At 53.5% G+C, this 12,821-nt stretch overlaps 1 protein-coding gene across 4 annotated transcripts; it reads left to right on the forward strand.

Moving 5' to 3' along the window:
• The first annotated feature begins 50 nt into the window (after nt 1-50).
• On the forward strand, nt 51-11,360 carry mcmbp (minichromosome maintenance complex binding protein). 4 transcript variants are annotated; one of them, XM_031905020.1, is made up of 16 exons: nt 51-291; nt 2,994-3,079; nt 3,575-3,715; nt 3,793-3,834; nt 4,135-4,236; nt 5,916-6,015; nt 6,124-6,275; nt 7,039-7,136; nt 7,564-7,742; nt 7,837-7,960; nt 9,228-9,345; nt 9,438-9,603; nt 9,871-10,004; nt 10,177-10,341; nt 10,464-10,552; nt 11,013-11,360. In XM_031905020.1, the coding sequence occupies exons 1-16, from the start codon at nt 234-236 to the stop codon at nt 11,137-11,139; spliced, it is 1,881 nt and encodes a 626-aa protein (XP_031760880.1). In that variant the 5' UTR covers nt 51-233; the 3' UTR covers nt 11,140-11,360. The 4 variants fall into 4 exon arrangements, with proteins under 4 accessions (XP_031760880.1, XP_031760878.1, XP_031760879.1 ...); XM_031905018.1 differs by having other exon boundaries at nt 111-291; nt 2,991-3,079; nt 3,521-3,715; XM_031905019.1 differs by having other exon boundaries at nt 111-291; nt 3,521-3,715.
• Nucleotides 11,361-12,821: the final 1,461 nt, after the last annotated feature.

Raw genomic sequence — 12,821 nt, forward strand, 5'->3', positions numbered from 1 at the left:
TTTAGATAAAAGGGCGGTTCCAGAGGTTCCTATCCCTTTCGCTAACTATAATGTGGCTGCCCGGCTGAGGACTTCCGCCAGTCGCTACGTGCACTCCAGCCAAAACATGGCCGCGCTCATGGAGATTTCCGCCAACCAGTGCGTTTCGGGAGCGCTTGACGCGACCCATTGCGTAGTGACGTCTTTTTCCCGCCATCACTGAGTTAGTTCAACGAGTCTTTGGTGTCTGCGCGATGACTGGAGGAGAAAGCTGGATCAGCGACCCGCTCGGTGTGGTACAGGGCTTGTTTGGTGAGTGGGGCAGCGTCCGGCCCCCGGGCCAGCAGGAGTGGGGCGGGTAGAGCCGGGCATGAGTGGGGCGGGTAGAGCCGGGCATGAGTGGGGCAGGCGGGTAGAGCCGGGCATGAGTGGGGCGGGTAGAACCGGGCATGAGTGGGGCGGGTAGAGCCGGGCATGAGTGGGGCGGGTAGAACCGGGCATGAGTGGGGCGGGTAGAGCCGGGCATGAGTGGGGCGGGCGGGTAGAGCCGGGCATGAGTGGGGCGGGCGGGTAGAGCCGGGCATGAGTGGGGCAGGCGGGTAGAGCCGGGCATGAGTGGGGCTGGTAGAGCCGGGCATGAGTGGGGCGGGTAGAGCCGGGCATGAGTGGGGCGGGTAGAGCCGGGCATGAGTCGGGCGGGTAGAGCCGGGCATGAGTGGGGCGGGTAGAGCCGGGCAATGGGTGGGGCGGGTAGAGCCGGGCATGAGTGGGGGCGGGTAGAGCCGGGCATGAGTGGGGCGGGTAGAGCCGGGCATGAGTGGGGCGGGTAGAGCCGGGCATGAGTGGGGCGGGTAGAGCCGGGCATGAGTGGGGGCGGGTAGAGAGCCGGGCATGAGTGGGGCGGGCGGGTAGAGCCGGGCATGAGTGGGGCGGGTAGAGCCGGGCATGAGTGGGGGGGGTAGAGCCGGGCATGAGTGGGGCGGGCGGGTAGAGCCGGGCATGAGTGGGGTGGGTAGAGCCGGGCATGAGTGGGCGGGGTAGAGCCGGGCATGAGTGGGGCGGGCGGGTAGAGCCGGGCATGAGTGGGGCGGGCGGGTAGAGCCGGGCATGAGTGGGGCGGGCGGGTAGAGCCGGGCATGAGTGGGGCGGGCGGGTAGAGCCGGGCATGAGTGGGGCGGGCGGGTAGAGCCGGGCATGAGTGGGGCGGGTAGAGCCGGGCATGAGTGGGGCTGGTAGAGCCGGGCATGAGTGGGGCCGGGTAGAGCCGGGCATGAGTGGGGCGGGTAGAGCCGGGCATGAGTGGGGCGGGTAGAGCCGGGCATGAGTGGGGCGGTGAGCCGGGTCGGGTAGAGCCGGGCATGAGTGGGGCGGGTAGAGCCGGGCATGAGTGGGGCGGGTAGAGCGGGCATGAGTGGGGCGGGTAGAGCCGGGCATGAGTGGGGCGGGCAGAGCCGGGCATGAGTGGGGCGGGTGAGGGGCGGGTAGAGCCGGGCATGAGTGGGGCGGGCGGGTAGAGCCGGGCATGAGTGGGGGCGGCGGGTAGAGCCGGGCATGAGTGGGGCGGGCGGGTAGAGCCGGGCATGAGTGGGGCAGGCGGGTAGAGCCGGGCATGAGTGGGGCGGGTAGAGCCGGGCATGAGTGGGGCGGGGTAGAGCCGGGCATGAGTGGGGCGGGTAGAGCCGGGCATGAGTGGGGCGGTAGAGCCGGGCATGAGTGGGGCGGGCGGGTAGAGCCGGGCATGAGTGGGGCGGGTAGAGCCGGGCATGAGTGGGGCGGGTAGAGCCGGGCATGAGTGGGGCGGGCGGGTAGAGCCGGGCATGATGGGGGCGGGCGGGTAGAGCCGGGCATGAGTGGGGCGGGTGGGCGGGTAGCAGGCCGGGCATGATGGGGCGGGGTAGAGCCGGGCATGAGTGGGGCGGGTAGAGCCGGGCATGGGGGGCCGGGGTAGAGCCGGGCATGAGTGGGGCGGGTAGAGCCGGGCCATGAGTGGGGCGGGGTAGAGCCGGGCATGAGTGGGGCGGGCGGGTAGAAGCCGCGGCATGAGTGGGCCGCGGGTAGAGCCGGGCATGAGTGGGGCTGGCGGGTAGAGCCGGGCATGAGTGGGGCTGGCGGGTAGAGCCGGGCATGAGTGGGGCGGGCGGGTAGAGCCGGGCATGAGTGGGGCTGGCGGGTAGAGCCGGGCCATGAGTGGGGCGGGTAGAGCCGGGCATGAGTTGGGGGGAGGGCGGGCGGGTAGAGCCGGGCGTGAGTGGGGCGGGCAGGTAGAGCCGGGCATGAGTGGGGCGGGCATGAGTGGGGCGGGTAGAGCCGGGCATGAGTGGGGCGGGCGGAGCCGGGCATGAGGGGGGGTAGAGCCGGGCATGAGTGGGGCGGGCGGGTAGAGCCGGGCATGAGTGGGGCGGGCGGGTAGAGCCGGGCATGAGTGGGGCAGGCGGGCGGGTAGAGAAAACCCATTTAGGGGCATATTTATTATAGTGTGTAGGCAACATTATAAGTTCTAAAATGTAAATATCTGGTTGGTTGCTATGGCAACATGACTAGTGATGTTTGCTTACACCCTAATATAAAGATGCCCTTTAGTGTGATGGCACCTGTGGCACCATGCCATCTCTGCTGAGTATGGAGCGGCCTCTAGTAGCCCAACGATCCCTGATTGTTGAACTGTGGCACCCAGCACCCACATTCCCTGCTCGCTGTATGCATGGGGGTGGCACAGGTATGTAGTGTTGGGTGGCACCCTCTCACTTAGGTGGGCACTGGGTTTAGCGCTGCACAGGATGTGCCCCAATAGCAGCTGGGGGGCCCCAGGCTACTGTACCCTGAATCAGGACATGGGTGTGAGTGCATTACACAGTTACGTAGTAGCTCAGGTAGAAAAAAGACCAACTTTACTGAATATCATGTTTATCCCTTTCAGCTATTAGCGTTTTGCTTTTCATTATGCCATGTGTGCCCCCTCCAATATGTTTCTCTATGAGACCCCCGATCTCACCCCGTGCCCTGTATTCCAGCAGCTCAGAGACCGGCAGATGGCGACTGGCAGAAGAACGTTACCGACTACTTCAGTGCCAAGCTACGGGACAGTGACTCTGCCGCTGCCGTAAGTGCTCTTCCTTTAGCAACACCGGCCCCTTGCCCACCATTACATGTTGCCCCCCTGAGCCACTGGTTGGGGGTCACTGATGTAGAGAGTAATATTCCACTTTTTGTTCAGCAACTCTCCATGTTTGGAATTTCATCTAGTTGCTAGGGCCCAAATTACCTTAGCGACCAGGCATTGGCTTGAATGAGACACTGATATAGGATAGAACCTAAACAAAGAAAATGAATAACAATAAAACTGGAGCCTCACAGAGCAATAGTTTGTGGCTGCCGGGGTCAGTGACCCCCATTTGGTAGAGTTAGAAGGAGGCAAATCATTTAAAAACTATATTAAAAAAAGACCAATTAAAAAGTTGCTTAGCATTGGCCATTCTCGGACATATTACAAGTGAACCACCCCTTTGAGAAGGGTAAATCATGATACCCCTGTGCCCAGCAGGATTGTTGGAAACCAATTGCCCCTATTCACCCCTGTTTCCATTGGCCGCCCAAGGTGCCGTGCCTCAATGACACCCCCCTGCATTACCTGAAGCCCAACAGCCTGGTCCGGTTCCGCTGCATGGTGCAGGACATGTTCGACCCGGAGTTCTACATGGGGGTCTATGAAACGGTCGATACCAACACCAGCGCCAGAGTAAGTACCCCACTGCCTGGCACAGCTTTGCCATCTCGCCTACTGCCATTGGTTCTAAGAACTGTCACTCATTGCAGGTTCTGCATTTCGGCAAATACAGGGATGTGGCAGAAAGCCTGGTGAGTCTCCTTCTTTTTCCCTTTGTGCAAACGTACCTACCTGAGGGGTACTTCCCCTTTAATCCACTTTAAGTTTAATCCTATATGGGGGGTGTGTATGTGGGAGGAGCTGGGGGGGGGTGTATGTGGGAGGAGCTGGGGGTGTGTATGTGGGAGGAGCTGGGGGTGTGTATGTGGGGGGGTGTGTATGTGGGAGGAGCTGGGGGTGTGTGTATGTGGGAGGAGCTGGGGGGGTGTGTATGTGGGAGGAGCTGGGGGTGTGAGGGTCTAATTCTGCAGCACTGCTCATTCTCTCTGCAGCCGCAGCAGGAAGTGGATCCGGACTCCCGTCGCAATGTAACCTGCGAGAGACAGACCTTCTACTGTGTGCCCGTGCCAGGGGAGTGCCCGTGGGTGAAGGATATATCCTTTTCTCTTTTTCTATGTGTAATATACAGTTTGGCGATTTCCCTATGGGACCAAAACTGTAAATTATATTATAAATGGTGCTTAGTGATGTCATTAGATATAATCTGGAGCTTAGTGATGTCATTTCTGTGACACGATTCATTAAAACTTGTGTATTCTAATAAAGTACCCCCTGTTGTAAAATATGAAGATATTAGAAGTCGCCGAGGAGTTCCATGACCTTTGCCTTCGGCCTCATCCCTTTATATGGCCATGGAACTCCTCTGACTTATAATATCCCTATATGTTACAATAGGGGGTACTTTATTCACTATATATTATAAGGAACCCCTCGGGGGCTTATAATATCCCTATATGTTACAATAGGGGGCACTTTATTCACTATATATTATAAGGAACTCCTCTGACTTATAATATCCCTATATGTTACAATAGGGGGCACTTTATTCACTATATATTATAAGGAACTCCTCTGACTTATAATATCCCTATGTTACAATAGGGGGTACTTTATTCACTATATATTATAAGGAACTCCTCGGGGGCTTATAATATCCCTATATGTTACAATAGGGGGCACTTTATTCACTATATATTATAAGGAACTCCTCGGGGGCTTATAATATCCCTATATGTTACAATAGGGGGTACTTTATTCACTATATATTATAAGGAACTCCTCTGTGACTTATAATATCCCTATATGTTACAATAGGGGGCACTTTATTCACTATATATTATAAGGAACTCCTCTGTGACTTATAATATCCCTATATGTTACAATAGGGGGCACTTTATTCACTATATATTATAAGGAACTCCTCTGTGACTTATAATATCCCTATATGTTACAATAGGGGGCACTTTATTCACTATATATTATAAGGAACTCCTCTGTGACTTATAATATCCCTATATGTTACAATAGGGGGCACTTTATTCACTATATATTATAAGGAACTCCTCTGTGACTTATAATATCCCTATATGTTTACAATAGGGGGTACTTTATTCACTATATATTATAAGGAACTCCTCGGGGGCTTATAATATCCCTATATGTTACAATAGGGGGCACTTTATTCACTATATATTATAAGGAACCCCTCGGGGCTTATAATATCCCTATATATTACAATAGGGGGTACTTTATTCACTATATATTATAAGGAACCCCTCGGGCTTATAATATCCCTATATGTTACAATAGGGGGCACTTTATTCACTATATATTATAAGGAACTCCTCTGTGACTTATAATATCCCTATATGTTACAATAGGGGGCACTTTATTCACTATATATTATAAGGAACTCCTCTGTGACTTATAATATCCCTATATGTTACAATAGGGGGTACTTTATTCACTATATATTATAAGGAACTCCTCGGGGGCTTATAATATCCCTATATGTTACAATAGGGGGCACTTTATTCACTATATATTATAAGGAACCCCTCGGGGCTTATAATATCCCTATATATTACAATAGGGGGTACTTTATTCACTATATATTATAAGGAACCCCTCGGGGGCTTATAATATCCCTATATATTACAATAGGGGGTACTTTATTCACTATAATATATAGCCAACACACTGCCAGCCAATCGGCATACTTGGCCTGCCATGCTTCAGTTTGTGATTGGTTTACCCTTAACGTGGGATTCACGCCTACACCAGCTGCAGCCAGGCCAAGGTGTGCGCCTCCACCTCCTACGCCCCCAGCCGGCAGAAGAGGAGCTACGAGGAAGATGAGGATGCTGCTCCATGTAAGGAACTTCACTTTGTAGCACTGCTGTAATAGACACCCCCCCCCATTGGTTCATCACGTGGGCACATTTATTCCTCTCTCATCTCCCCCCCCTCCCCCCACACAGGTGACACTCGTGCTTCCCATGGATTGGGTGAACCAAAACGCCTGGAGACTGAAGCTGCGGGGGCTCAGCAACACCTGCCTTCCAGCTGCTCTTCTGCCCCGGACCTGAACTTCCCTCTCCCTGGTGAGAAAGGGCCCGCCTGCCTCATAAAGGTACCAGCCTTGCACCCCCTCCTGGGCATAGCGGGGCGCTTGCACCCCCTCTTGGGCATAGCAGGGCGCTTGCACCCCCTCTTGGGCACCACCAACCAACGTGGGGCACAGGGAGCCATAGAGTACCATGCACATTCTTGCCCTGTGCGCTTCTCTCCTCCCCTCTAGTTCTGTGTTCTACTGCCACCTTGTGGCCAGGCAGGAGATAGATAATTGCGCTGCTGGCTATAGAAATGCAGCAGCTGCTGTTTTTGCTGCAGCAGATTATCCATTCATGTGTCCAGTCCGAACTGATTTGCTGGGCCCAGTGGCAAAAACCCAAGCCGGTGGCGCTATACTGTGGCACTGATTTGCCTTCTAGCAACAGGTAACAAATGGTACTGCAAGTGGCAGAGCTGCTAATACTCAATGAAATGATACTTGGCCAGCCAAGCTCCCAGCTCTGTATGATACATGGAGAGAGCTCAGGAGTCACATCTCTTGTCTCTGGGCTGTATTGTAATTTCTGCCATTTCCCCCCCCCCCCCCCAGGGGCACGTGGGATTGGGGCTGTTACGGTGCCCGAGGATTGTCCCGCCAGACAGATCAGTACATAGAAACTGTAGGGTAGGAACCAATCGGCAGCTAGGCTGACCTGATAGGGAACTGAAGCCTATCTGTGCTTGTGTGAGTGCAGGGCTGTGATTGGCTCTCCCCCTCCTATGGTGCTTCTGGATCTGTGTTGCACTTGTTTGGGTTCATCTTCTGTTCCCATTTCCGGCAGGTGTATGAGGGTTGGGACCTCTTTAAAGTGAATGACGTTCTAGAGGTGTATGGGATCCTGTCAGTGGACCCCGCCCTGAGTGCGCTCACTGAGGACAGGTAAGCTTTTATATAGATTTTAAATGATTTACCGCCTTCTGCCTCTTTGCAGCTTTCAAATGGGGGTCACTGACCCCGGCAGCCAAACCCTATTGCTCTGGGGCTACAATTTTATTGTTACTTTTTATTATCTTTCTATTTAGACCCCCCCTATTCATATTCCAGCCTCTCTTTTAAACTTCTGCCTGGTTGCTAGGTTAAATTGCTGCCTAGCAACCAGATAGCCCTTGAAATTCAAAACTGGAGAGCTGCTGAACAAAAAGGGAAATATAATAATAATAATGAAATGATAAAAAAAGACCAATGGCAACTTGTCTCAGAATAGCACACTCTGCATGATACTAAGTCAGTGTAAAGGTGAATAACCCCTGTAAAGGCATGTGTTTAGTACCAATCAGATAGGGACATTGTTTCTTGTTACCCCCAGGGAAGCAGTATCTGCCCTGCTGGACCCCTCTGACGACATGGACACCCTGGAGGAGCATCGCGCCCACTGCCCCCCTGCCTCCCTCGTACCCAGAATTCACACCATTGTTACAAGGAAACTGCAGCACAATAACCCCCTGCTGCCCCCCAGCCTCCAAGGCAGTGAGGAGAGCAAGCTGTGTAAGTGCTACTTATATTCTGTAATGGCCGATAAAGGTACCCACCCACTCGCACCCCATTTACACCACTAACCAGTTGCTCTTTTCCCCCCAAGTTGTCTCCAACTTCCTGTCTGAACTGTCAGCTGTGAGAGCCGAGCTTCTGGACTTCCTGTCACATGCTCTGCTTGGGGACAGTCTCGCTGCCGAGTACCTCATCCTGCACCTTATCTCTACAGTGTAAGCATCACCTTTCGTGTAGCCCCTCCCTCTACTACCTGTATCCCCCCCCCTCGTGCCTCCATGTTCCCTGGCACAGCTCCTCCCACTACTCCCTGTATCCCCTCTCCCTCTCATGTCTCTATGTCCCCTGGTGTAGCTCCTCCCACTACTCCCTGTGTCCCCTCTCCCTCTCATGTCTATGTCCCCTGGTGCAGCTCCTCCCACTACTCCCTGAAACCCCCCCCTCCCTCTCATGCCTCCATGTCCCCTGGTGCAGCTCCTCCCACTACTCCCTGTAACCCCCCCTCCCTCTCATGTCTCTATGTCCCCTGGTGCAGCTCCTCCCTCTCATGCCTCCATGTCCCCTGGTGTAGCTCCTCCCACTACTCCCTGTAACCCCCCCTCCTCCTCATGCTTCCATGTCCCCTGGTGTAGCTCCTCCCACTACTCCCTGTAACCCCCCCTCCTCCTCATGCTTCCATGTCCCCTGGTGTAGCTCCTCCCACTACTCCCTGTAACACCCCCCCTCCTCATGCCTCCATGTCCCCTGGTGTAGCTCCTCCCACTACTTCCTGTAACCCCCCTCCTCATGCCTCCATGTCCCCTGGTGTAGCTCCTCCCACTACTCCCTGTAACCCCCTCCTTCATGCCTCCATGTCCCCTGGTGTAGCTCCTCCCACTACTCCCTGTAACCCCCCCTCCCTCTCATGTCTCTATGTCCCCCTGGTGTAGCTCCTCCCACTACTCCCTGTAACCCCCCCTCCCTCTCATGCCTCCATGTCCCCTGGTGTAGCTCCTCCCACTACTCCCTGTAACCCCCCCTCCCTCTCATGCCTCCATGTCCCCTGGTGTAGCTCCTCCCACTACTCCCTGTAACCCCCCCCTCCCTCTCATGCCTCCATGTCCCCTGGTGTAGCTCCTCCCACTACTCCCTGTAACCCCCCTCCCTCATGCCTCCATGTCCCCTGGTGTAGCTCCTCCCACTACTCCCTGTAACCCCCCTCCCTTATGCCTCCATGTACCCTGGTGTAGCTCCTCCCACTACTCCCTGTAACCCCCCCTCCTCCTCATGCCTCCATGTCCCCTGGTGTAGCTCCTCCCACTACTTCCTGTAACCCCCTCCTCCTCATGCCTCCATGTCCCCTGGTGTAGCTCCTCCCACTACTCCCTGTACCCCTCCGAGTGACAGTGCAGGTTTCAGTGCAGAGAATGACACGCTTTGCTTCTGTCACGCTCAGACTGTCCCTTCTGAATGAAACTGTCACTTCTGATTGGTTCCTAACAGATATGCCCGGAGGGACGTCCTTCCCCTGGGAAAGTTCACGTTGAACCTGAGCGGCTGCCCCCGGAACGGGACCTTTTCAGAACTTCTGTACCGAGTCGTGCAACAGCTGGTCCCGGCGGTAAGCTGCCTGCCCATTGGCTAGACTTTCGGCTTTTCTGGCTTTCGTATCCTGCGTGTATAACATTGGGGGTAATGGCTCATTTCCTGCAGGCTCACTACCTCCCAATGACCATAGAGAACATGAACAAGCTGTGCTTCATCCCCCGCAAGGACTACAATGCCAATCGGCTCGTGAGCGGTCTCTTACAGCTCTCGCCGCAGACCTCTCTGCTGGTGGATGAGACGCTGCTGGAGCAGGGACAGTTGGACACCACAGGTGGGAGAGGTTACTGACATGGCCGACTGTAGGGCACATTTATTACAGTGTGTATTGCCCATAGCAACCAATCAGCCAAAAGCAAAGATCTGGTTGCTATGGGCAACATCACTGGTGATATTGGCTTACACATTATAGTAAATGTGTGTGCTTGCACAACAGGGAACGGTGCAAAAGAGCTCACACTCCCTCAGGGCTGCTCATTCCCCCTTTCCTCCCCCAGGGGGCATCCTGTGCCGGCTCATTCCATCCTTCTCTCTCACACAGGGGTGCACAATGTGACGGCTCTGGGGAACCTGATAACTTGGCAGAAGGTGGACTATGACTTCAGTTACCATCGGATGGAATTCCCCTGCAATATTAATGTCCTTGTCACTTCCGAGGGGCGGTCGCTTCTCCCAGTAAGTAGAGTCATCTCGGATGGAGGCGAAAGTTATAGTTCTACCATGGATTTGGAACAAGCCAAAGTTTACACAGTCATAAGGCAGTGTGTTAGTGCTGCACCTGAATAAGCTTTGCTTCGATTGGCCAGTAGGAAACTGTATATAACTCGGCTATATCCTTTTTCCCCAGTCAGACTGCCATGTCCATTTACAGCCACAGATGATGCCCCCCAATCTGGAGCAGTACCTGGGGGCCCTACTCGCTGCCTCTCTGCCCTCCCTGCTCAATAAATTCCGCACCTACATCGGCCTCCTGAGACTCCTGGATTACAGCATCTCCGACGAGGCCACAAAGGTAACTGGTGTGGGAGGTGCAGGGAGTTGCTGATCGGTCTCCTGTTTGCTCACAGTGCAGTGGCGCCCCCTAGCCTCGGGAAAGCACATTCCTATTCATAGTCCCCTTATGTCTCTTTCCAGGCCGTCGAGGATGATTTTGTGGAAATGCGCAAGAATGACCCACAGAGCATCAGTGCCGATGACTTGCACCGACTGCTGGTTGTCGCCAGGTAAATTATTTCCCCCCCCCCGGCACACTCGCCACTCCACCTTCAACACAGGTTAGGTCTTATGTTGGGTGGCAAACACACAGAAGTTAGAGGTTAAAGGGCACCCCCTCAGACAGCCAGTAGGGGGAGTAGTGTGTCAGTCTACATTTCATCTCCCAAAGAAGTTAATTAGGCCTGTACACCCCCCCCCCACTGGGATTTACACATTAAAGCCCCCACAATGAATTGTGACATTAAAGCAGTGAGGGCACTACAGGGCTCCAGGAGCAACTGCACTGAGTGGGGTAATTATGGGCCTACTGTACCCCCCTGCCTTACTTTGTACATCAGGGAGATACCCCAGCACAGTGTCTTTCTGGGGTCTGAACATTTCTTGGTCCCCACACAGCAGAGCAGATATGGCTTCCTATGAAGGCTCCCTGGTAGGCATTGTGGGTAACAGATTCTCCTTCCCTTCCAGGTTGTCGTCACTGAGCGCAGGTCAGACGTCTCTCTCCCGGGAACAATGGCTCAGGGCAAAGCAACTGGAACAGCAGAGGAAGAACCGCCTCCGAGAGCAGAAACACATGAATGTGAATGAACTTTAGGGCTTTTGTTATTCCATAAGGGGGCGCTGTGCCCGGGGCGGCTGGAGGGGACTTTCTGTGGACTCTTTGCTTCCAGCCAGATAACTGCTCCGTAGGATCCACCCTGCCCATCACTTACACATGGACTTTTATGGAACTTTTTGTACATTTTGTAATTCCAACAGCATTGACAAATTATTTGATATTAAAATATATAACGGCTAATAAATGTTCTACCTGTGTGTTGCCATTTTTATATGGAGACTCAAATTGTTCTGCTGAATTGCGCTTAGTACAGGGGAATCCCTATGTGCCATAGTTTTATGGTATCTCTCTGTACAGGCTATGGGCAAACTTAGGGGGCTGTTCCTGCTGAATTGCGCTTAGTACAGGGGAATCCCTATGTGCCATAGTTTTATGGTATCTCTCTGTACAGGCTATGAGCAAACTTAGGGGGCTGTTCCTGCTGAATTGTGCTTAGTACAGGGGAATCCCTATGTGCCATAGTTTTATGGTATCTCTCTGTACAGGCTATGGGCAAACTTAGGGGGCTGTTCCTGCTGAATTGCGCTTAGTACAGGGGAATCCCTATGTGCCATAGTTTTATGGTATCTCTCTGTACAGGCTATGAGCAAACTTAGGGGGCTGTTCCTGCTGAATTGTGGCTTAGTACAGGGGAATCCCTATGTGCCATAGTTTTATGGTATCTCTCTGTACAGGCTATGAGCAAACTTAGGGGGCTGTTCCTGCTGAATTGTGCTTAGTACAGGGGAATCCCTATGTGCCATAGTTTTATGGTATCTCTCTGTACAGGCTATGAGCAAACTTAGGGGGCTGTTCCTGCTGAATTGTGCTTAGTACTGGGGAATCCCTATGCTCCCTTAGCTCATAAGGTTACAGATATATAGAAACATTGGGGTAACAGTCACCCCGCTATAGTTCCAGGGGTACCCAGGGCACAAGCACTCACCCCAAATCCCCCCCTAACTGGCCTTCAGGCTGGGCCCCCTTAGCCCATAACAAGGTTACATATATATAGAAACATTGGGGTAACAGTCACCCCGCTATAGTTCCAGGGGTACCCAGGGCACAAGCACTCACCCCAAATCCCCCCCTAACTGGCCTTCAGGCTGGGCCCCCTTAGCCATAACAAGGTTACAGATATATAGAAACATTGGGGTAACAGTCACCCCGCTATAGTTCCAGGGGTACCCAGGGCACAAATAAGCACTCACCCCAAATCTCCCCCTAACTGGCCTTCAGGCTGGGCCCCCTTAGCCCATAACAAGGTTACAGATATATAGAAACATTGGGGTAACAGTCACCCCGCTATAGTTCCAGGGGTACCCAGGGCACAAGCACTCACCCCAAATCCCCCCCTAACTGGCCTTCAGGCTGGGCCCCCTTAGCCCATAACAAGGTTACAGATATATAGAAACATTGGGGTAACAGTCACCCCGCTATAGTTCCAGGGCAAATAAAAAGTAAAGACCCTACAGCATTTACACAACTATATTTGCCCCCAGCGCTGAGTTTGTAGTTAATAAATGAGCCCCATTAAGTTCCAATCTCCCCTCCATGTAATTCTACTGAAGCAAACTGGTCGGGCCACTAAAGAAGTCTCTTCTGGACACAAACTGATGTATGAATCAGCCTGTAGTCTCCCCGTTACATTCTAGTGAATCCGACTCCCTATTATTGAC

Source organism: Xenopus tropicalis, chromosome 7 (assembly GCF_000004195.4).
Source record: "Xenopus tropicalis strain Nigerian chromosome 7, UCB_Xtro_10.0, whole genome shotgun sequence".
Taxonomy (NCBI): Eukaryota; Metazoa; Chordata; class Amphibia; order Anura; family Pipidae; genus Xenopus; species Xenopus tropicalis.

Excerpts from the sequence above, each read along its gene's own strand:
- mcmbp (XM_031905018.1), top strand. The coding sequence starts at position 234 with ATGACTGGAGGAGAAAGCTGGATCAGCGACCCGCTCGGTGTGGTACAG. Across the intron at positions 3,835-4,134 it reads GGGATGTGGCAGAAAGCCTG|CCGCAGCAGGAAGTGGATCC; the intron begins GTGAGTCTCCTT and ends TTCTCTCTGCAG. Across the intron at positions 9,604-9,870 it reads GGGACAGTTGGACACCACAG|GGGTGCACAATGTGACGGCT; the intron begins GTGGGAGAGGTT and ends TCTCTCACACAG.